Source organism: Scardinius erythrophthalmus, assembly GCF_964197995.2.
Source record: "Scardinius erythrophthalmus genome assembly, chromosome: 10".
NCBI classification, from domain to species: domain Eukaryota; kingdom Metazoa; phylum Chordata; class Actinopteri; order Cypriniformes; family Leuciscidae; genus Scardinius; species Scardinius erythrophthalmus.
The window spans coordinates 4,107,928-4,133,262 of NC_138230.1; the positions used below are offsets into that span (position 1 = coordinate 4,107,928).

A 25,335-nucleotide genomic window follows, 5' to 3' on the forward strand; every position below is an offset into this window, starting at 1 on the left:
ATCAAAATTAATACCATGCATTAGGGGTGTGCAATATTGACAAAATATGTCTCGATCGATATTTTCAAAGTTTTGAGGGTAATAATTAGATAAAAGTAACAAAAATTAACATTTTTTATTAAGGGGTAATATTTGCCATCTTAAATTGATTTCCAGTGGCATTTTCATCTCTATATTGACATTTGTAGATGTATGCATCACCTTTTATGTCAAATTCTAACATTTAAATTAAATTATATTAGAATAATTACACAATACCACTGTTACCAGTCAAATTAAATCATTAAATCAAAATCCACCTTTGCAGTGCAGAGGTGACACAGTGGCGGCATCAGATCTGGCATTAATATATTTACACTGCATTTACAATTGCATAAATAAAGCTATGAGATTGTTAAATATGAACTGTGATTTCTAATTTTAACATTCTAATTAAAAAGTACTCTAAATGTGAAACTAAAGCTGCCAGTAGGTGGCGGCAAGTCACTGTTTTAACCCTCTGAGGTCGGCAAACGCGCCGGCGCGTTTTGCTGGATTTTCTCCACATTGTAGCACTATAAACTTAAATTACTCCGTCATTTATGGTCATTCAGAAAAAAGAAATATAAAAAAAGAATCTGTGATATTTCTACTTTTGTATGTGTCCACTTACAATCAAATCAAAACATTGTGCTTTTGTAAAATAAAGAATATAAACAGGGTGTGCGTTCTGCCTCTCCGTCGCGGTGAACTTTTTTTTCTTGAGCACGTCTATAAACTGAAACAAAACTCAGCGAATACTTGTCACACATTTATGAGCCATACACCTTTATAAACATTTAAGTGTGTACTTTTAAATGATCGGGTTCAAAACGAAAAAAAATATTTTCTGTTTAAGTAATTTGTATAAAACCAACAAGATGTCCAGCTTCTCAAACGCTTGCTCATTACAGTTAATTTGGCCACGCCCACTCGCGCAAAAGATATTCACATGCAAATGTCCACATGGAATGCGAACGCGCTCGTTACCTCAACAACAAAACACCAAAACACTTCACTTCACTCTTCGTCGAGTTTGAAAGACGCGCCTGAGCTTACATTGGATTTAGGCTACCTCAGAAGAAGAAGAACGCAATTTGAAGACAAGAAAGATTTAAGGTAAGAAATTCTTACATGTTTGTTATTGTTGCATAAATGTCACGTTGCAGTTGAACTGTTGCTAGATATATGGGGAATATTATAATATTTAGACCCGTGTTTACTGTTAGGCCTACTGTGTTTGTGGATATCTGGTCAAACGTAGATATGTATATGGTAACCATAATGTTTTATATTTGAGCGCGATCGCGTTTGAATGTATCAGATTTTGCAGCGCGATCGCGTTTGAATGTATCATTTGAAAATTTGAAAAGCAAAACACACCAAACGGCTTCATGTTTTTACTATTATCTCATTTCATATCATCATAACGAATGGAAACATTTGAAGTAACATGATAATCAATATATTTTTCTCTAGCTTGGTTGTTACTGAAATATTTTTATTATTATTTTACCCAACACTGCGCATAGCCTATGCCTACAAGGCACAACAAACCTGGTGTTCATTTACTATATATTGTTGGAAACATTTGTGTGTGTGTGTGTGTGTGTGTGTGTGTGTGTGTGTGTTTTGTGAACTTAAAAAAGCAATTTTAACCAGAAAAATCTAATATTTATTTCCAAAATCGTGCAGACCTTTCTCTTGATATCAGTATGTTAACTTTTTTTTCAGGGCCCAGATGAGTCCTGCCGACTTCAACATTCACATGAGTCTCTGGAACATGAACATGGTAAAGTGAAAATCAAACACCTTGGAAATTGAAGGTATGTACAATGTTTTTAGGAATGGCACAAAGGTCTCTGTCTTTCAATAAGTGCTTTTTTGCCATTTGTTGTGTCTATTTGGATTATGTTGTGTAAATAAATCCAAACAATTTAAAAGCCATTCTTTTTTAAATCTCCTCATTTACAGTATTGTGCAAGGTTGCTCAGAATGATGGGCCCTGATAAGCTCCTAATAGGGCCATTAGGGAGGTTCTTTGTCTTTCTCAGGTGAGAAAAGCCTTACATATTAATGAGGTGATCCGCCCCTTCGCATAAGGCTTATTCACACAAAACACGTCGTAAAAATTTTAAATCAATATATTGTCTTCTCTGAATGAGCAGTCAGGGTGATTTTCACATAGTTTTGCAGCAAATATTCTAGGCTACGTCATACAATTTTCAAAAGTCTTGTGAAGAAATAATCAGTAGGGGTTTCATGGCCTTATTTCAGTGAGAATTTTTTTTTTGTATTTTCACAAACCACGCATAAATGTCATTATCTCAAAACTACAAACTTTTACATACATGCTGTTGATATATTATTGTAGCAGAGTTTGTGCTGAATACAGTGTAATTAGACTTTAGCCATGAAAATGTCACAAGAAACAGAAATAACCAGAAATGTCAGAGCATGTCAGAACACCTCCAGGGCCCAGAAAACAGCTCAGACCTCAGAGGGTTAATAAGTGAGTTGAGGGAGTCATTCATTCAACCAATTCGTTCAAACGGCTGATTCATTCGGGAAGCAAGTGACTGTTCATTGAATCATTAAATTGATTCGTTCAAAACGCGGATTCCAGTCAAAAACTCATCGCTGTCTGTTGCATTGAGGCTCTGCTATGGCTTCAATTTGAAATTCTCGTCAGCGAAATAAAGGGGAAACAAACAATATTGACAATAGGCTACTGTTTATAAAATTTAAATCACAATGTTAATTTATTGTTAATTACTGTTATATAAATAAATAATCACATTTGCAATTGTGCACGGGAAAACGGAAGTCTTGCTGATGTGATATTGTAGGTCTATGATAACAACATAATATGATATGAGACAAAAACTCATGGGAACATAGCCTACCTAACGTTATAACTGCACTTATCACGCAGTGAGTACGAGACCAAAGCGATGTCAGCTCGCAGTACATCGTTAAAACAATGATTACAATATCATAATAATAGACAATACACATCGCACACCACTACGAACATAAAGACTGAACTTAGAACTGAACTGACGTTTACCAACTCACTTCTCATTCTCTCCTCCTGTTTCGCGCGTGCAGGTCTGCAGGAGATGGACGTAACGCTGCCGCGAATGACGCGAAATGTCACGTGAACCACAAAGAAAGAATAATAAATAAAAAAAGTACGCTAATTAGATGGTTCTAATTTAGAAAACATTTAGATATGTTTAAGTCAAATTGCCATCTAAAATTTAAGACCTTTCATAAGTAAAAATAAGACTTTTTAAGACTTTTAAAGGCCTTAAATTTTAAAAATCTAATTTAAGACTTTTTAAGACTTTTTAAGGATCCGCGGACACCCTGCGTCCACTTCTGCCATCCCTTGTGAACGGCGCAGTAGCGCGGCTCGAACAGAGGGAGAGGAAGCTCGCTCCGAGACCGTTTACTTCTGCCATCCCTTGTGAGCGGCGCAGTAGCGCGGCTCGAACAGAGGGATGGTGTCTATCTCATTCGCCTCATCCACTGACGCGGCGGCGGTTGAGCGGCCGGGAGGGGGCGAGAGAGAAGCTCAAGGGAGAGGTTCCGGCGAGCTCCTCAGTCATATCAGTCTCCGGTGGTCTCTACGAGCGGCGCTTATATTGCGCGGCCCGGCAGGGACAGGCGGAGCGACAGCTTGGTCGAAAACTTCAAGTCGAGCCCGCAGGGTCGACATTGAAAGTTCTTTGCACTCGGGGCAGCCCCCCGTAGAGAGTGCTATGGCGGCGTGCTCGCGGCCCAGGCAGAGAACGCAGAAGAGGTGGCGGTCTCCGTTGCTGAGCGGGGCGCGGCACGAGACGCAGGAAAAAAGTGAGAGTTAGTGTGTGTCGCAGGGCGAACACACACAGCAGTAATAAAAGGATATGTCGCCGGATAGCGTTGCAGGCACGGATGGCTGAAGGCGTGAAGGCGGCCGGCTTCTTCAGGCGCTGTCCTAGGCTTGCTGGTCGCTGGTTTCAACGGCGGCGGCTCTCAAGATCCAGCGATGCGAAGAGCTTCACTGAAGACAAGAACATCCGATTTTTCAGCCTGTGAGCCCTGCTTATATACACACTGGCCACACCCATCCTGACGGTTAGAGGGGTGTGGAGGGCGCGAAGCCCTCATTGGATGTGAGGTCACACAAGGCTCACTGATAGGCTTAAGCAGTTGCCGGCGGGCAGCCAATGAGCACGCTTATACAGCCTGCCATGGTCTGCCGGCTGCCGCACTGCGTTGACAATGAATACAAAATTAAGGATAATTTTTGGCTTCAGATCTCGAAGAAAGAAGACTTTCCCGTAGCGTAAGCAACTTACACAATACGAGAGAACCTCTTGTAAGAGAACCATGCAGTATTAAAGTACATTACACACAAAATTCTTAATGCATTTTTTTTTACTTATCAATTATTGGACATAGACATATAGCCTACACCCTATATGTTAAATACACTATTACACTTTTTATGTACTGTAGGTCTAATTTTCGGTTTCATAACTAAAAACCAAAGTTTCTAGAAACCACAGTGTTGTAACACTTTTCTCTTTAACATCTGTAGTGTTTTTTTTAACTTTTTTTGTGTGCTGTATTTCTTAAACTTTGATATAATTTTCTGTGTAAATGAATGTCAATTACAAAGAGTGCTGTTGTTACAATCTCCCTTTATGTAATGTCATTTTTATTGAACATTTAATACCAATAAATACATTTATTGGTGTACATAAAAACCAATAGGAAACATTTTATTTTAGAATAGTTGGAAAAGATCTTGAACAAATATCTGTGTATGTTAGTCAGTTTCACAGATGTATTAAATGTGGGTTTACAGTAAACTGTCCCATTTGTACAATATTTGAGGCTTCAGTGGAAGAACATTAAACTCTAGTGTTACAAACTTCCCAGTCTGTTCAGCTGAGATATTTCTGTTTTAAACACACACAGATGAAATACTGGAGCAAACGTGACAGATCTGACTGAAGAAGTGAATCTGCTGATTCAGATGATACCAGTTCTGAACATTCATTAAAGGAGACATATCATGCTTTTAAATCGTTCCTTTTTACATATAAATCATACATTTGTGGTCTATATAAAGCGGAACTGCAATGCTTGGGTCTGAATTCCTCATTATTATAGCTCCACCCCTTTTCTGATGTGCGTCTGAGAGCAACTCGTTTTGGTGCGGTCTCTTTAAATACAATTGAGACAGTTCATACCCCGCCCCCTCTCCAGGTTGCAGAGGTGACACTTGGTTCAACTCCACCCCGTTCGGCCATTTTTGTAGTTTGTTAGCAGAGATACGATTATCTAGCGGCACAGAGAAAAATTATTCACACGCTATTAACAAAATGTCAACAACGGAAGACTTGTCCAGCCAGCCTTACATGTTCGAGCCAGAGTCGAAGCCGGAGCGAGATGAAAATGAAGACGACGAACCTGCAGAACAACGTCTTCATATGGATGAATCGCAATGGTGTTACTGTATTTACACATGAAACTTTGGTCTTCCGACCTTTTACCACCGTGTCGATTTATTTTGATTAATATGTGCGAGGGAGAGAGAGCAAAACAGCATCTAGTTTGGAGACGGTGAAGTCTTGTTTACACTTTCGCCTGGCTCTGAAGAGAGAGAGTGCGCGCGCGCGCGACCGGGTCTCTCTCTCTCTGCTCGTTCTTTCAGTTAAACATGCACCCTGTCACAAGCGCGCCAGTTCATCTACATTAGACGGTGTAATGAAGCGTGTGGGTTACTACATCCAACAACCGAACATTTTAACTTACCCTCTTGTAACTTCTGCATCCTTTAGCTTGGACTACAAAATTGCAGAGAGAAATTAAAATGGCGGATTGCTCGAAGTGTTGGGCCGGAAGTCAATGTCCTTATTTAGCAGTTCCACTGCAAATACTGTGACATAATAGTTCAAAAAACGTCATAGAGAACAGAAAAATCGGAACAGGTTGAAAAATAGGACCAAAACAGAATATAAAGATATCAACGAAGCACCTGAAGAGAATAATTTCAACTTTTCTGTACTTCTAAACACTCCAAATATACAACTAAATGCATTTAAGGGCTAAAAAAGTGGATTTAGCATGATATGTCCCCTTTAACAGGATTGAATATCACATTAAACCAGGAATGAAATGTTGATAATGTCTAATAATTAATGATTAGAAATCATAAATCTGATTTGTTTTGTCTCCATAAACAGATTGAAGAAAATGACAAATTAAATGTATTGTATTTGAGTGTGTGTGAATGAGTGTTTCTGATCTCTTACTCGAGCAGCTTCATGAAGACTGAATGAATCATGGACGACACACACACATTCAGACATGGAGATTCTTCTCCAGGATTCAGGTACTTCAATCTTCATATTATCTTAATGTTATAGAAGACTCATTTTCTGCACATAACAGGGTGTTGTGTGTGTTTGCCAGGGTTGGTATAGTGATCTGTTGTCTCTATCATATTCTGGTGCCGGGATATACAGTAGTTGGAGCCACTCAGGGTCTTTAAACACTGTCCAAAGACACACAGATACAGTAGACAGCTAGATGATATATGACATTATCCTTGGGCAGTCTCATCACTCTTCAGCACACTGTCTTAATAGACAACCTTCTCATGTGGGATTTATTTTCATGTTAAATCAGCCAAGTTGATTTTTGTCTCTATTCTGTTATCTCTGTTCTATTAAAGTCAATGTGAGGGTGAAAGATCAATCTCACCGGAGTCCAGCTGTGTGTCCATGAAGAGTGAAGCATTTATGAAGCAGCCAATAACCTTTAAAGGAAAACACACATCAACTGATCTGAGGTACAACATTTGATAGATAGATAGATAGATAGATAGATAGATAGATAGATAGATAGATAGTCTATACAAAGTTTATCTACATGTAAAATTAGCAATATGAATTCTTGTCTATTATGTCATATCTGTTATTTTTAAATTGTCTTTTCTATTGAAGCCAAAGCTGCAGACAGAAATCAAACCCACCGGAGTCCAGCTGTGTGTCCATGAGGAGTGACTGGTCTATGGGGAATCCAATAACATTTAAGGGAAAACACACATCAACTGATCTGAGGTACAACATTTGATAGATAGATAGATAGATAGATAGATAGATAGATAGATAGATAGATAGATAGATAGATAGATAGATAGATAGATAGATAGATAGATAGATAGTCTATATAAAGTTTATCTTCATGTAAAATTAGCAATATGAATTCTTGTCTATTATGTCATATCTGTTATTTTTAAATTGTCTTTTCTATTGAAGCCAAAGCTGCAGACAGAAATCAAACCCACCGGAGTCCAGCTGTGTGTCCATGAGGAGTGACGTGTCTATGGGGAATCAGATAACATTTAAAAGAAAACACACATCAACAGATCTGAGGTTCTGAGAATTTTTGTCTAGAGAGACTAGATCAAGGTCAAGGTCAAGGTCACTTTTATTTATATAGCACCTTAAAACAGCATTTCTGCTGACCAAGGTGCTTCACAGAAACACAATAAAAACACAAAAAACACAATAAAAACAAAAGTCGTACAAATTACATTATAAAAAATATAACTCACTAAGGCTACATATCCACAATTATGAATAGGCCTGAGAGAAAAGATGCATTTTCAGTGCTGACTTGAATACATATAAAGAAGAAGATAACCTGACAGATTGAGGTAACGAATTCCACAGTCTAGGACCAAGAACGGAGAACGCTCTGTCACCTTTAGATTTCAAGCGAGAGTGCGGGATAGTTAACCTGTTAAGCTGCAACGCCACTTTTGAAAAATCCCCAGAAATGACATACCCAAACTTAAACAGATACAGTTCATGAACCCTTTGCACTAAAAGCACAAGTATGATCTCATTTGAAAGCTGACACCTGGCAGTTTATTGTAAATGTAGAATTAATTATTGTCATAATGAAAAAAAATTGTTATAAATAGCTTCAAAGTTTTGTAAAGTTATTAGAAATTATTTTTTATGAAACATCCTCATGAAAATAAAATTGAAGTTGGCACTGGAGCAATCTAGAAATGCACTACAGCTAAAGCCACATGTCTAAACATTTTATGTTTAAAATCTGAAGATAATAAGTCCAAAACTCTGTATTTAGTTACATGTTTTTCAAGACCATGTCAGTTGACTTTATTTTGATTTGACGTTAAAGATGCTTCTGATGTTTATTGCCATCTTCTAACCACCTATCCAGTATATTGTCTCTATTGTTTTGTGGTGCAAACAAGCCCCATTCAGTCTCAGTCTCCCCCTGCACACATTAACACCTCTCCAGCCTGGTTATGGCTCGAAATATGCATTTCTTTTGTCTGCATTATAGTTACTAACGGCTGGCTATTCATAGGGTTTCAATCCCTAATTTCTTTTATCAAAGTTCTTACTTAACATTTAAAAACTGGATCAAATGCCCTGCTTGAATAATGAAACATTTTAGTAAGCATATTTAAAAAAAAAAATTATAAAAGGATAACTGCAATATGTGGCAGGTGCACCTAGAGCTAGCTAGCATGTTAGCTTAGCACACCATCAATACACGACAATTTATGAGATTAAAACCATTTTTGTGCTTCAAACTTAATTTATAACGCAAGTAGAGTGTTTTAAATAATCTTCTGTGATATAATTTCGCTTAAGATTAAAAAATCAGACAGAAAATATATATTTTTTATTATTCTGCACAATGATAAAGTCTATATCGATTAGCAATACATTATAAATATAATCTATTATTATGGAAATACCTGACATTATTTGAAGAACACAGGTAAACCAAATATCATTTCAATCATGTTTTTTGTCTTCAAAAAGTCTTTTTTCTGCATGTAACAACGATCTCTGATAGCTTTGTGTGTGTTCGAGACTTCCTGGATTGTCACATGATCATGGTTCTTCTTCATGTTACATAAATGGACTATTATTGTGAATGTAGCGCCCTCAGGCTGTTGGTATGGATTGAAAACACAATACATCACAGTATCCAGCGCTCATAATGATTACATCGACGCATTTGGGCATAAATTCAATAAATATTATTCCTGTCTATAGAAATCTGATGAAAACTTATGAAAATATATCAATATTTCTTCAAATCTGCACATTTTTGAGCTAAAGCCCTGAGGGACGTTGTTTTGTGTATCGCTGTCATGACGACAGCACGGGAGTTTTTTTATGAATGAAAGCGGCTGACGGTCATAATTCATATTAAAGGTATCGACTCATTTTTTCATTTCATAACTCCTGACACAAATTAAGACATAACTGTCACTATAAGTTTTTCAGAATACAATAGTGGTCAAATACTGAAACTTGAGTCTTATATCTTTTTAATGATGTATAGTTTGTCAATGTATAACATTAAATCTGATAGTAATTTTTAACTAAATAAAAAAAAAACGCTTCAGTGCGCCGACGCACTGGTGAAGCTTAACAGGTTTAATAATCTCTCAGATGATGATCTAAGAGATCTTCGAGGAGAGTACGGACAAATAAGGTCTGAAATATAAACTGGAGCAAGACCATGCAAGGCTTTAAATACAAAAGTCAAAACCTTGTACTCAATTCTGTATTTGACCGGTAGCCAATGTAAGTGCAATAGAATAGGGGTGATATGCTCAAACTTTCCCTTCCCCATTAAGAAGCGGGCTGCAGCATTCTGTACCAGTTGCAAACGCATTAATGAAAACTGGTTGATACCAGCATACAAGGCGTTACAATAATCCAGCCTTGTTGAGATGAAGGCATGAATTACTGTGTCTAGATCACCAAAAGATAAAATAGATTTCAATTTCCGTAAGCCTCTAAGCTGGAAGAAACTGCCTCTGACAACAGAGTTTATTTGCTTGTCAAATTTTAACTCTGAGTCGACAACAACACCCAGGTTTTTTACGTGAGTGTGGATATTCGCTTTCAGTGGTCCTAAACCAGAGGTCAGGCCATCTACCAAAAGGGGGGGGGGGGGGGCAAATAAAATAACCTCAGTCTTCTTTTCATTCAACTGAAGAAAATTTTCACCCATCCAATTTTTAATGTCATTTACACAGGCTAATAAATCAGATAAAGACTTAGAACCAGGTATCATCCGCATAAATATGATAAGGAACCTGATAAGATTCAAAGATGTAACGAAGGGGGAGCATATATAAATAAAATAAAATCGGTCCCAAAATGGAGCCTTGCGGTACTAGATCAGCTCTTCCCAGATCTTCTCTGGAGCCCCTAAAGCCTGGTTCACATGGGACGATTTTAAAATTGTCGGCCGATTTTCCAAACCTGAGAGACCCCACACACGGCGATAAAAAAATCACGGGTCTAACAGTTTTGGTCGTACAGTGTGTGGTGCGCAGCCACACGACAAAATCAACACATCACACACAAACTGATTTGACTCCCGAGCATTCCCAGGTAAGATGGGAAATCTCGCAAAATCCCTCGAGATCAAACGTGACTTAAGAGTAAACAATCATGGCGGATGAAGAGGATGCAGTGGCGATAGTTTGTAGTTTGTTTTTAACCAAAAAAAAAAAAACGTTATCAAAAGAAAAGACCATCTCTGACGTCCGCCGGACTTTCTGGTGCGCCATGCCGCCGGTTGTTTTGATTTTGTTTCCCGGTGCTTCCTCGCCGCCTCGTCAGCTCGCTTTCTGATTGGCTACACGCCACAGTCCACAGGCTGCGTGCTCGTTTGTCCCCGGGAGACACCACACATGGGGAGAAATCGGGCCAAAACATCCAACGTGTTGGATATCCCCGATTTGAGATCGGAGCGGTCCCGACATCCTTCCGAGCAGACGAGAGCAGTCTTAACACACCACACATGGCAGGAATATCTGATCAGTTTATTTTACGATAATCGGAGCATCCTTAAGATTGTCGGAAGGGGTGAATCGGGGCTAAAATCGGCCTAATTATCCTACCGTGTGAGCCAGGCTTAACACAACCACTACACATTTTCTTATGTCTCCCTCATATAAAACACCTGTTTCAGCTCATCAGCTCATTAGTAGAGACTGCAAGACCTGAATAGACAGATGGATGGATAAATGTAGATAAACCTCATATAGAGAACCAATCTATCCATGTAAAATGAACTGTATATATTCTTGTCTGTATTCTGTTGAAGTGGATTCCCCCAGCAGAGATCACAGGCACTAGAGTCCAGCTGTGTGTCCATGAGGAGCGACCGGTCTATGGACAACATGACATTTAAGAGGAGACAAACATCAACTCAAATGAGGTACAACATTTCTGTCTAGACAGACTCATCCTGATAGTAACTCACTGTACCCAGACTATCCATTATTAATAACAGATAAGGTAAATAGTAACTAGCAACACTTGTAACGCAATTTAACTTCTTGTTTATTGAAGTATTGTTACAAGTGCTATAACACTCATGCAGTCTTGCTGTTGGTCTGAATATCAGCATGATTTATAGATTTTCATTGCATTCTTCATTTGAACAATCCGAAGATTAATTACAAATATAGATTTTTTTATCTATTCTTTTTTAAGTTGATTAGAGAATAAAACTTTACTAAAAGTTCAGTAATCGCAGTATGTTACTTTTGTTACTTTTTATAAAACAGTGTAGGCTTTCAAATCCGTTCAATTTAATCACAAATTACAAATACTGTCACGCTGGTTGATGAAGCAGACAGACAAAGTTCGATTCCCAATGATAACAAAGATAATGTACACAAGCAACAGTGTGTTTTATCATAGACACGAACAATAATCGATCAAGGACAGAACTGAACAGGAGAATATATACACAGGGTAAACGAGGGAACTACTGTAACTAGACACAGGTGGATGAAGGTTAACTAATCAGGTACTAACAAGAACAGAAACAGACAAGACTGAACATAATTGTGACAAACACATTTTGTTGCTCTTTAATGTGGAATGACAGATTCTTTATCAGACGCTTTATCAACCCTTCGTTTAAACGGCAGCAAGAACCAATCATATCTTTATTGTTAGTTAGAGCATGAAATAAACATGATTGAACCATGAACACAAGAATATATGATGAATATACGGTACAACTTACTGAAATGTGTTTCAACCATGGAGAGATAAAATAGCTTGTGAACCAGTAACATTACATTTAACTCAGAAATTTTTAACAATGGTCATACAGTAATTCATTAGTAAGTGTATTAGTAAAATGTTAAATAATTAGAAATTCAAACTAAAATGTGTTTGCGTCAAAGTGTCACAACGATGAAGCGGGTCACATTTCCTTTTCTATTAAAAATAGTTCATTATTGTTACCATCAGTGTTTGAAAGACTTTTAGAGCTTCTCAACTCTTTCAGGAAGTTCAGGAGCTGCAGGTTATGGAAGTTCATTAAACCAGCCTTATGCACCGTTTACAAAATTCAGATTAAATTGAATGTTGATTGATTCTGTCTGAATTCAACTGAATTCAATCATTTGGACATTGTTACTAATTTTTAGCTTTAATATTATAGTAATGATCCAAGTGAAGCAGGTCCACTGTATAGTTGTAACAAATTCACTGGAGGCAAGTTGAGATGAGGACCCAAACGCAAATTTAATTATCAAACAAAACAAACACAAAACAAAAGCATGAACAGGCATGGAAAACTCTATACTAAAACAGGAACACAAAACCAAAACAAGAAACCGGATCTGGGACATAGAACAAACAATACTCAACAAGGACACAGGGCAAACATGAGGGCTTAAATACATAGACTAATTACAAGACAAGGAACACCTGTGAATAATGATCAGACAAGTAACCAATGACAAGACACATGGCAGGATCACATGACAAACAGGGAATCACATGACAAGAAAAATAATCAAATAATGAAATTTATATCAATATCCAATTCCTAGAGGCCAAATAACAGTTTTACTGATATATAGACCAACAGCACTGCTGCTTGTGTGATATTGTCTAATTATTTAATTAGAGAGTGTTGTTATTTTACTAAAATGTATCTCTTTATATTGCAATCTGTCAATCTTTCACTGGTCCAAAGCAGATTCAAATCAAATCTGCTGAAGAAGTTTCAGTGTCTGTATGAAGGAACAGCAAAGCAGGGAAACTCAACACTCCTGAATGAGATCTACACAGAGCTCTACATAACAGAGAGTGAAAGTGGAGAGATCAATAATGAGCATGAGGTGAGACAGATTGAGACACAATCCAGGAGAGCAGCAACAGAGGACACACCAATCAAATGCAATGACATCTTTAGACCTTTACCCGGACAAGACAAACCCATCAGAACTGTGCTGACAAAAGGAGTCGCTGGCATTGGGAAAACAGTCTCTGTGCAGAAGTTCATTGTGGACTGGGCTGAAGGGAAAGAGAATCAGGACGTCCAGCTCATATTTCCACTTCCTTTCAGAGAGCTCAACTTGATGAAGGACAAAACACTCAGTCTTTCAGATCTTCTTCATGTGTTTTTCCCTGAAACAAAAGAATTGGAAATATCCAGTGATGAATATAAAGTGTTATTCATCTTTGATGGTCTGGATGAGTGTCGCCTGTCTCTGAACTTTAAGAGCGAAGTGAAACTGTGTAATATATCTGAATCGGCCTCAGTGGACGAGCTGCTAATGAACCTCATTGAGGGGAATCTGCTTCCCTCTGCTCTCATCTGGATCACCTCCAGACCAGCAGCAGCGGATCTCGTCCCCTCTGAGTGTGTCCATCGAGTGACAGAGGTACGAGGCTTCAATGAGCCACAGAAGGAGGAATACTTCAGGAAGAGAATCAGTGATCAGAGTCTGGCCAATACAATCATCACACACCTGAAGTCCTCGAGGAGCCTCCACATCATGTGCCACATCCCAGTGTTCTGCTGGATCTCAGCCACTGTTCTAGAGAAGATGTTGAGTGAAGCAGAGAGAGGAGAGATTCCCAAGACTCTCACTCAAATGTACACACACTTCCTGATCATTCAGAGCAACATCAAACATGAGAAGGACTATCAGAAGAGAGTGAAAGATGAAGACATGATTCTCAAACTGGGGAAATTGGCTTTCCAGCAGCTTGTGAAAGGCAACCTGATCTTCTATGAGGAAGACCTGAGAGAGTGTGGCATTGATGTGACAGAAGCATCAGTGTACTCAGGATTGTGCACTCAGATCTTCAGAGAGGAGTTGGGCTTGTATCAGGGAAAAGTCTTCTGCTTTGTTCATCTGAGCATCCAGGAACATCTAGCAGCTCTATATGCACACATTTACTTAAAAAACAAGAACATGCATATTTTTGAACAAACCAAACAAAGTCTGTTGTCTAAGGTTTTAAACTGGTTTAAATATCATTCATTATCTGAGCTGCATCAGAGAGCTGTGGATAAGGCTTTACAGAGTAAGAATGGACATCTGGACCTTTTCCTGCGTTTCCTTCTGGGTCTCTCATTGGAGTCCAATCAGACTCTCTTACGAGAACTACTGACACAGACTGGAAGATGCTCCTACAACAAAGAGAAAACAGTTCAGTACATCAAACAGAAGATCAGGGAGAATCGCTCTCCAGAGAGATCCATCAATCTGTTCCACTGTCTGAATGAACTGGGTGATGATTCTCTGATGCAGGAGATCCAACGTTATCTTAAATCTGGAGAAATAGGAGAAACCAAACTCTCCTCTTCGCAGTGGTCAGCTCTGGTTTATGTGTTGCTGACATCAGAGCAGAAGATGGATGTTTTTGATCTAAAACAGTTTATTGGAGCACGAAATACAGCATGTGAAGTTCTTCAGAAGCTGCTGCCTGTGGTTAAAGAATCCAGATCAGTTCTGTAAGTCACTCTGACAACAATCATTACATTGATAAAACAGGATCACAATTATGATTTTAGCATGTGTTTTCTAACCAAAGCAATACTGTAATAGGAGAAATTCAAATATATCTTAGGTAACCCTTTACAATAACAGTACATGGATAATCATATCCTAATACCTGAATTAATATTTATTTCAACATGAACTCATGATTAGCGAAGATATGAACTAATCATGAACCAATGAAGAGCTATCCTTAACTACGCTAGGAGTCATAAGGATTCATACATGAATAACAGAAGCCTTAACTACATGTTAGTACATGTTTGATAATTAATGCATTAATTAACATATAGGGGTAAAATAAATCAACCAGGCTCCGTAAGAATAAATAACTACTCTGAATTTGAATCAAACATAATTTAATACTCTCAATGTTGTCTGTTTCTTTCCTGTGGTGAATAATGAATGATGTACAAAAATAAAATATACAAAAAAAAGTTTACCATCAAGTAACTGAAAGGATGTTTAAACTTATTTTGATTATTCTCAGGTTAGTTAAAGTACGTCAGATCTGTCCTAAATCATAAGCATCTGAATTTTCATACTCACAATCTATAGGTCAGAAGACTTCTTCATGATCTGTTCAGCTCAGTATTTTAGAAATCAAAGACTTTTGGCAGATGAGCTTCTTAGGTTCAATTAAATATAGTTTTATTATTTACAGGTTAACTAGTTTACAAAAAGGCATACTTGTAACAGGACAATTGCATATTTTCCACAACAATACTTATAAGCATGATTGGATGATGTGAAGAGGAGACAACTGCTTTCATATACAAATCTGTTGAGGAGAAATTCATATATATCTTATCATTTATATCAGTGTTTTCTGAACTGAGAGACTGAAGAGTGTCATTGTTCTCTACAGGTTGAGGGATTGTGATGTTACAGATGAAGGCTGTGCTGCTCTGACTTCAGCTCTGAGATCAAACCCCTCACACCTGAGAGAACTGAGTCTGTCTGATAATAAAGTAGGAGATTCTGGAGTCAAGCAGCTCTCTGATCTACTGCAGGATCCTCAATGTAAACTGGAGATACTGAGGTAAGATTACATAAGTCTCAACGTCGTCTGTGTTTTTCCTGTGGTGAATAATGAATGATATACAAAAATAAAATATACAAAAAAAGTTTACCATCAAGTAACTGAAAAGGATGTTTAATCTTAATTAGATTCTTTCCAAAGCTTCTGAGCTCATTTTACTTTTGATAGTTTTTGATAGTGTTTTATGGTGTGTATTTCTAGACACTTTTAACCTTATTTTGATTATTCTCAGGTTGGATAAAGTACGTCAAATCTGTCCTAAATCATAAGCATCTGAATTTCCATACCCTCAATCTATAGGTCAGAAGACTTCTTCGTGGTCTGTTCAGTTCAGTTTGTTAGAAATCAAAGACTTTTGGCAGTCGAGCTTCTTAGTTTCAGTTAAATATAGTTTTATTATTTACAGGTTAACTAGTTTACAAAAAGGCATACTTGTAACAGGACAATTGCATATTTTCCACAACAATAGTTATAAGCATGATTGGATGATGTGAAGAGGTGACAACTGCTTCCATATACAAATCTGTTGAGGAGAAATTCATATATATCTTATCATTTATATCAGTTTTTCCCTGAACTGAGAGACTGAAGAGTGTCATTGTTCTCTACAGGTTGATTAATTGTGGTGTTAGAGATGAAGGTTGTGCTGCTCTGACTTCAGCTCTGAGATCAAACCCCTCACACCTGAGAGAACTGAGTCTGTCATTGAATAAAGTAGGAGATTCAGGAGTCAAGCAGCTCTCTGATCTACTGCAGGATCCTCACTGTAAACTGGAGAAACTGTGGTAAGATTGTATAAAATGTCCCAACACAGTCCTCTATTTTAATGGTAAATAATGATTGCCATAAAAAAAAAAAAAAAAAAAAAAAAAAAAAAATCTAGTGTGAAATTACTAATGGGAAAGTTAGCTTTTATTTTCATTACATTCTTTACAATATTAATGATGGATTAAACATGACTGGATGATGTAAAGATGTGGCAGCCGTGTTCATATACAGATATGTTGATGATTTTTGGGTATTTGCATAAAAAATTATATTCGTTTACACTTTATTTTAAGGTGTCATTGTTACAGTGTAATTATATATTTAAGTACTGAGTAATATTAAGCAATTACGAGTACTTACTATAGGGTTAGGGTAGGTTTAGGATTTGGTTTAGGGTTAGTTGCATGTAATTATGCATAATTTACTGTTACTACTATGGTAAGTTCATGCAACATATGTAACAAGAATGCTGTTAAATAAAGTGTTATTGAATATTCTTGCAATTGTATCAAATGGAGACTAACCCGCTCAAGCAGTTTGTAGAAGCGGGTCTGAACCTTAGACTGGACCTGTTAATGGTGCCGTGGATTAAGTCTCTGATTGTGAAGTTCTGCTTATCTGAGCTGTAGATCCTGAACTGAGAGACTGAAGATTGTCATTGTTCTCTACAGGTTGTGGGATTGTGGTGTTACAGATGAAGGCTGTGCTGCTCTGACTTCAGCTCTGAGATCAAACCCCTCACACCTGAGAGAACTGAGTCTGACTGATAATAAAGTAGGAGATTCTGGAGTCAAGCAGCTTTCTGATCTACTGAAGGATCCTCACTGTAAACTGGAGAAACTGAGGTAAGATTTTATAAAAGTCTCATCGTCGTCTGTTTCTCTCCTGTGGTGAATAATGAATGATATACAAAAGTAATATATACAAAAAAGGTTTACCATCAAGTAACTGAAAAGGAAGTTCAATCTTCAGTGGATTTTTTCCAAAGCTTCTGAGGTCATTTTACTTTTGAATGTTTTTGATAGTTATAAGCATGATTGGATGATGTAAAGAGGTGACAATTACTTTCATACAAATTTGTTGAGGAGAAAGGAGAAATTCATATATATCAGTGTTTCCTGAGCTGAGAGACTGAAGAGTGTCATTGTTTTCTACAGGTTGAGGGATTGTGGTGTTACAGATGAAGGTTGTGCTGCTCTGACTTCAGCTCTGAGATCAAACCCCTCACACCTGAGAGAACTGGATCTGTCTGAGAATAGTGTAGGAAATTCTGGAGTCAAGCAGCTTTATTATTTACTGAAGGATCCTCACTGTAAACTGGAGAAACTCAGGTAATATTTATAAAAGTCTGTTCTGAGGAAAGATCCACATTATATTCTGTGAGTAGTGATGATTAAAAGTGTTCATATTTTATTTGAAAGTTAGTTTCGTAGTTTACTTTCATTGTGATTGTGAATTACTCACTATAAACATGTTTAATAAGAGTTGAATTAAAAAAAAATTATAATAGTTTATAGAAACAATTAAATATTTTCAAGTTTCTTTTTATTTCAAACAATTCAATATTTTGCTTTTATCATTGTCTTTTTATCCCTAAATTATTTATTTTGCGAGAATGTCAATTGCAATAAAAGATAATGGTAAATATTGATCACTAGTTTCTTTATCATAAATAAAACTGGCCATACAGGATTATAGATAAGGGTCAAGGGTCATCATTCACGGTGACTTAGAAGCAAAATCTAAATCTGAATGTTTAAAAACAGCTTTAACAATCATGTATCTCAGTGTTATATTATAATCTCCCACTTATAGTTGGGGGCCTTAAGCACATAAATGGGTAATTTCGCGCAAATTCATCTAAAAGCGCCAAATTTGGCACAGATGTAGCTCAGGTCATACCGAAATGATTTAGCTAGGGCGCCGGAGCCAGCGACCCTCGGGGCCAAGATGGCGGCCAAATCCAATATGGCCGCCGCCCGAAAAGGGTTCCGGCTTTAACTTTTGAACCACATGAGTTACAAATACAAACTTGATATGTTTTTCAGCTTAATTGATCATGAGAAACACATAGGAATGTTTATATTTATGACCCAGTATATCTGGACCCCTTGATCCTCCAATTCCAATATGGCCGCTGTCCAAAAAAGCAGTTTGGGCTGTAGTATGGGGCCTTACACACCATTGTTCGCGCAAATGCATCTACAAGCACCAAATTTGGCACAGATGTAGCTGAGGGGATACTGAAATGATTTAGCCAGGGCGCCCGAGCCAATGGTCCCTGAGATCAAGATGGCGGCCAAATCCAATATGGCCGCCGCCTAAAAGGGTTTCGGCTATAGCTTTTGAGCCAGATGAGATACAAATACAAACTTGATGTCTATTTTACCTTCTTTGACCATGGGAAACCCATAGGAATACTTACATTTATGATTGGGTATATCAGGACCCCCCAATAACCCTAAATTCAATATGGCTGCTGTCCGAAAAACGGTTTTGGCTACAAATTTTGAACCAAATGCGCTACAAATGAGGATGTGGTGTCTATTTTATGTTTATTGACCACAGGAAGTCCATTGGCATATTTATATTTATGCTTGTGTAAGTCTGGAACCTGTATTCTTTTCAAGACTGTGGTTGAAAATCCTTTTTTTTACCACAACTTTGAAGGTTATTCTCAATGTTGATTCATTTCCTTATAAAAGTGAAATGGTTTTCAGTTTACCACAGGTGAATACATTTCAAAGTGTAATCATATAAGAAAGAATAAGACACAAGTATTATTGCAAGGCAATATTTATATTATATCAAATTGTTAAAATAATAATATAGTCAATTTTTCCAAAACTCTTAAAGGTTTGCTTAGCATAACAAAAAAACAGCAATAAAATAAAAAACAACAGTGAATTATCATTATCACTCACAATCACTGGATCTCTCATTGTCTTCACCATCATTGTTTGTACAAGCACCCTCACATGCACATATAGAAGTGCAACGAACTACGGCTTTACAGCACTTACAGTGCCCTCTACATGCTGTCTTGCAGCCACAGTGGAGGAGAATGGTGCAGGCTTTACTGGCGTCTCCGAGATTAGTCCAGTAAGGTTCCCAAGTCTTGCTCGTAGAGTCCCGAAACCATCCCCATGCATTGAACTTTGGGATATCTTGCTGGACAGCGGTTGCCTGATTCCAGTAGAAGCTGGCCTGCAGCAGTGCTCTTTTGATGTGCTGAATCAATGCAGCTTGGGTGGGTGGCAGGTTCTCGAAAGACTTGGTACCATTCGAGAAAAGGTGATGTCTAGCTTCATCTACACGGCTGGAACCACAGCTCTTGCTGTACATGATGATGACCATACGCTCCAGTCTTTGGACATGGACGTCATTGTTGATCTGTTCAGGCTCCAAGGTGAGGGTAACCAGAGATTCTGTGAGATCTGGTGTTGCCTCCCAAGCTGTCCATGCACTCTTTTCCCCATGGCACAGAAAGGGTGAGGTTGTGTCACAGCCTGTTAAAGCGTGGAAGAGTGGTAAGGCTAGTGACTTCTGGGGACCAAGATCCTTGCCGTCCTTCGGATGAGAAGTAAAACCGAGGTCCTGACTCTCTGTGGTCATTAAAAATCCCATGGCATTTCTCATAAAGAGTAGGGGTGTAACCCTGGTGTCCTGGCCACATTCCACACATTGGCCCTTACCAATCATGGCCTCCTAATAATCCCCTTACATTGAATTGGCTCTATCACTCTCTCTCCTCTCTCCACCTATAGCTGGTGTGTGGTGAGCGCACTGGCGCCGTTGTTCTGTGGCTGCCGTCGCATCATCCAAGTGGATGCTGCACACTGGTGGTGGTTGAGGAGAGACCCCTGATATGATTGTAAAGCGCTTTGGGTGTACAGTAGTACATATGAAAGCGCTATATAAATGCCTCATTCTATTCTATTCTATTCTTGCTGATTTCATGAGCAGGAATGTCCCTATAGTTTTTTCCACCTGCAAAGCCGATCCAGAGCTCTGTGAGGCCGAGTGTGTTGAAGAAGCGGATGGCAAGGATGACAACATCGCTGTCGACAGTCTGGACAAATGCCTTTTTATGGCCATTGGCCCCAGCATGTGCAAGATGCAGGATTATTCTAGTGCTTCTGGATGATTACAAGGCTGAAGGGCAGACATATCATACCCTGGTCTGTTGGAGAGTACAGCATCTTTCTTGGTGGAAAGGAGGAGTTTACCTGACATGCCATGCTTGGTTATCTCTTCACTGATATATCCAAATAGTTAAATATATAACAATATATCCAGTATATACTGTATATAATAGATATATCCAGTTACATTTTGGAATTGGAGTTCTCCTATCTCCTTTAGTTCTTGATCCGGTTCCTCTGCGTTGGTGAGTTTGTGTTTTGAGGTTCTCCTCTGGATATGTGTCAAACACAATATCCAGTCACGTGACAGATTCATAGCTCATGTGTGACCTCACAAACCCAGCAATATTGGTGTTAACGTAGTCATGGAATGTTTTTTTAAGTAGTTGGCCGGACCATTTGGACCATGAGCTATGAATCTGTCACATGAGCTCATCATGTACAGCAAGACCTGTGTTTCAAGCCGTGTAGATGAAGCTAGACATCAGTCTCTCGAGAACCTGCCACCCACCCAAGCTGCATTGATTCAGCACATCAAAAGAGCACTGCTGCAGGCCAGCTTCTACTGGAATCAGGCAACCGCTGTCCAGCAAGATATCCCAGAGTTTAATGCATGGGGATGGTTTCGGGACTCTACGAGAAAGACTTGGGAACCTTACTGGACTAATCTCGGAGACGCCAGTAAAGCCTGCACCATTCTCCTTCACTGTGGCTGCAAGACAGCATGTAGAGGGCACTGTAAGTGCTGTAAAGCCGGAGTTCGTTGCACTTCTATATGTGCATGTGAGGGTTCTTGTACAAACAATGATGGTGAAGACAATGAGAGATCCAGTGATTGTGAGTGATAATGATAATTCATGTGAGAGACCATGAGAATTCACTGTTGTTTATGTTATTGCTGTTTTTTTGTTATGCTTAGCAAACCTTTAAGAGTTTTGGAAAAATTTACTATATTATTATTTTAATAATTTAACATAATAGAAATATTGCCTTGCAATAATAATTGTGTTTTATTCTTTCTTATATGATTACACTTTGAAATGTATTCACCTGTGGTACACTGAAAACCATTTCACTTTTATAAGGAAATGAATCAAAATTGAGAATAACCTTCAAAGTTGTGGTAAAAAAAAAAAGATTTTCAACCACAGCCTTGAAAAGAATACAGGTTCCAGACTTAAACAAGCATAAATATAAATATGCCAATGGACTTCCTGTGGTCAATAAACATAAAATAGACACCACATCCTCATTTGTAGCGCATTTGGTTCAAAATTTGTAGCCAAAACCATTTTTCGGACATCGGCCATATTGAATTTAGGGAATTTGGGGGTCCTGATATACCCAATCATAAATGTAAGTATTCCTATGGGTTTCCCATGGTCAAAAAAGGTAAAACAGACATCAAGTTTGTATTTGTATCTCATCTGGCTCAAAAGCTATAGCCAAAACCCTTTCAGGCGGCGGCCATATTGGATTTGGCCGCCATCTTGGTCTCAGGGACCATTGGCTCGGGCGCCCTGGCTAAATCATTTCAGTATCCCCTCAGCTACATCTGTGCCAAATTTGGTGCTTGTAGATGCATTTGCGCGACAATGGTGTGTAAGGCCCCATACTACAGCCCAAACTGCTTTTTTGGACAGCGGCCATATTGGAATTGGAGGATCGAGGGGTCCAGATATACTGGGTCATAAATATAAACATTCCTATGTGTTTCTCATGATCAATTAAGCTGAAAAACATATCAAGTTTGTATTTGTATCTCATGTGGTTCAAAAGTTAAAGCCGGAACCCTTTTCGGGCGGCGGCCATATTGGATTTGGCCGCCATCTTGGCCCCGAGGGTTGCTGGCTCCGGCGCCCTAGCTAAATCATTTCGGTATGACCTGAGCTACATCTGTGCCAAATTTGGCGCTTTTAGATGAATTTGCGCGAAAATGTGCTTAAGGCCCCCAACTATTAATCATCTAAGTAGTTTCTTTTAGTTGTTCTAAAGTTGATAATGCAATAATGTCACACACATTTGACTGTCTGTGTTTTAGTTGCATATGTTAGATGTTAGTCTGACCTTCTCTGGATCAGCTGATGGAGAATAAAGAGCCTCTACAGACACAATCACATTCAACAGAATCAACAGACACAAACCCACAGTGATCATCACACACACATGTGTGTGTGTAACTTTACAGAATGATCCAATCCTTCATCCAAAGTCAAACCAGGAATCCTTCAACCAGATGAACTGGATACATATTCTGAATGTTCAGATCCAATCTGACCTCTGACCTGTAATGTCTGAATCATAATCATACACTGTTCGCTCGTTGGCCAGAGGAGAACTGAGCGACTGAGTCTGGTTTCTGCCAAGGTTTTCTTCTCCATTCTGTCACTGATGGAGTTTGAGTTCCTGCACTGTCGCCTCTGGCTTGCTTAGTTGGAGACACTTAATATTCAACAATATTATTGATCTGCCTGCATTGACACCATTATATGAGAACTGAACTGAGCTGGACGATGACATCACTGTTTTCTCCAGAGCGGCTGTATAGATAAATGAACTAAAGTAATAACTTTTTTTACAACAGAAATGAATAAACACTGAACTTACTTAATCTGGACTATGACAGTATTTTCTTCTAGATCTGTTGTACAGCAGGAACAAAATTTGTTGCATTATTTTCCTGTTATCACTGTAAAGCTGCTTTGAAAACATCTGTATTGTAAAAAGTGCTGTATAAATAAAGGTGACTTGACTTTTGTTTCTACAGAAGTGACATTTATACTGCAAACGCTCTACTACAAACATCTCCATATATAATATTTATTTAATGACTTAATGTGAGTAATTCAACCCACCAAACATATTCATATGCCTTTGATTATAGTAACATTCACAATTAAATCATCTATTGCCTTTTATTTCTTTTTTATTTAAAAGCAATGATGCATCGCCACTTTTAAATGTTAAATGAAAATCTATTTTTTAAATTTGAATTCATAATCTATGGACACCTTTCAGTAATAAAATGGTTAATCATTTTTTCATTTTCATTTAGAATTGCAGAATATACATTACATATGCTATCTTTAATCTATTGCCAACTCCACATTAAATATTCTATATGAATGATTAACTGTATTCTATTATAAGTCGATGCAGCAGTCAGAGATGAAACTCAGAGTCCAGCTGTGTGTCCATGAAGAGTGACCGTTCTGGACAAACCAGTGAAATCAACTGATCTGAGGTACAGCATTAACACAATATTTACAATCACCTGCACCAGCAATATATAACACAGAGGAGGAGTTTACCTGAGTCAGGAGAGGGAAGGGTTGCCACCTTCAGTGAGACAAAATAAGGGACACACACACATGACCCCCCTCCTCCATTTTTGTAATTATAATAATAAGTAAAATCAAAATGCATCTGGGGCTTGGAACTGATTATTTCAACATGACAGCTCAACAATAAACCATGAGAAAATGAGATCAAGCATGTGAACTTGCAACAGAACACATTTTGCTCCAGTAGTGTTCCCCGGAAATGGCTAACCCTGTTGAGTTCCTCCATTGCGGAGCGTCTGACATCAGGCCTACACTCGTATGCATTGAGGAACCTGTGCTAGACTGGGTGTCCGTATTTAGCGGTCCCTGTGGCGACCCCATATGTGTATTCCTCCACGATCAGCTCCTCTGCGGACGAGCCTGTGTCTTCCCCTCGACCGCTCTATGTTGCACTAAGTTCGGCTAGTCCATATCAGAGTATGTGAGCAGAGTGGAGCGCCAACTATTTCCCCTCCGCGCTCCAAGCATTTAATAATCACTCCGTTCCAGCTCCGCTCCACTCTGGTTTCACTATTTACCACTCCCCACTTCGTCTTCATTCCCCAAGGAAATTGCGGCTAAAGTATTTATAAGTATGCTTTGAAATCTCGCAAAAGGTCTGCTCATGATATATAGGCATATGTAGCAAATTAGCTCAAAATATATATTTATAATTAATTTTAACAGATTATAATTATTATTTTTTATATATATATATTTTATTGATTTTACACAAACAACAAACCAACAAGTCCAGCTATAACCAACATACAAAACAGGGGGAAATTATTCACACACACAAATTGCACATCACATGTTACATCACATAACCTACATTATTGTTTACAACAAAACACATACCAAAAAAAAAAAAGAAAAAAAAAAAAAGGCAATTTCAAAAGAATTTATGACTTATTGGTGAGGACAAAATGTGGTCTCCCATCCTGCAGCAAACCAGCAAGATCACCAGGAAGGTAATCAGGAAAAGGTTGCCAAATATTATAAAACAAGTTGGTATTACCCCTTAAAGCCGGCTCTCGGGATGCTTTAGTTTGATCCCTGCTGAACGCGTTCATGCATGTGTTTAGAAGGAGGCGTGGCTTTGGAGATGCTCTGAAGGGAGGGTTGGATCTTGATTTGATGATT

The 25,335-nt window shown here is 38.3% G+C and overlaps 2 protein-coding genes across 2 annotated transcripts in view; one reads left to right on the forward strand and one right to left on the reverse strand.

The window, feature by feature from the left end:
• The window catches only part of LOC308697127 (uncharacterized protein), a 377,069-nt gene that overhangs the window by 284,527 nt on the left and 67,207 nt on the right, over nucleotides 1-25,335 (reverse strand). The gene's annotated exons all lie outside the window — the stretch shown is intronic.
• LOC308697126 (uncharacterized protein) overlaps nucleotides 5,280-25,335 on the forward strand; it is an 874,503-nt gene continuing 854,447 nt past the window's right edge. The window contains exons 1-9 of the mRNA XM_081376239.1: nucleotides 5,280-6,409; nucleotides 6,752-6,868; nucleotides 7,023-7,139; nucleotides 11,200-11,313; nucleotides 13,099-14,865; nucleotides 15,780-15,953; nucleotides 16,565-16,738; nucleotides 17,393-17,566; nucleotides 17,879-18,052. Of these exons, the coding sequence (XP_081232365.1) occupies nucleotides 6,360-6,409; nucleotides 6,752-6,868; nucleotides 7,023-7,139; nucleotides 11,200-11,313; nucleotides 13,099-14,865; nucleotides 15,780-15,953; nucleotides 16,565-16,738; nucleotides 17,393-17,566; nucleotides 17,879-18,052 (2,861 nt within the window). The 5' untranslated portion in view covers nucleotides 5,280-6,359. The remainder of the gene's footprint in view (nucleotides 6,410-6,751; nucleotides 6,869-7,022; nucleotides 7,140-11,199; nucleotides 11,314-13,098; nucleotides 14,866-15,779; nucleotides 15,954-16,564; nucleotides 16,739-17,392; nucleotides 17,567-17,878; nucleotides 18,053-25,335) is intronic.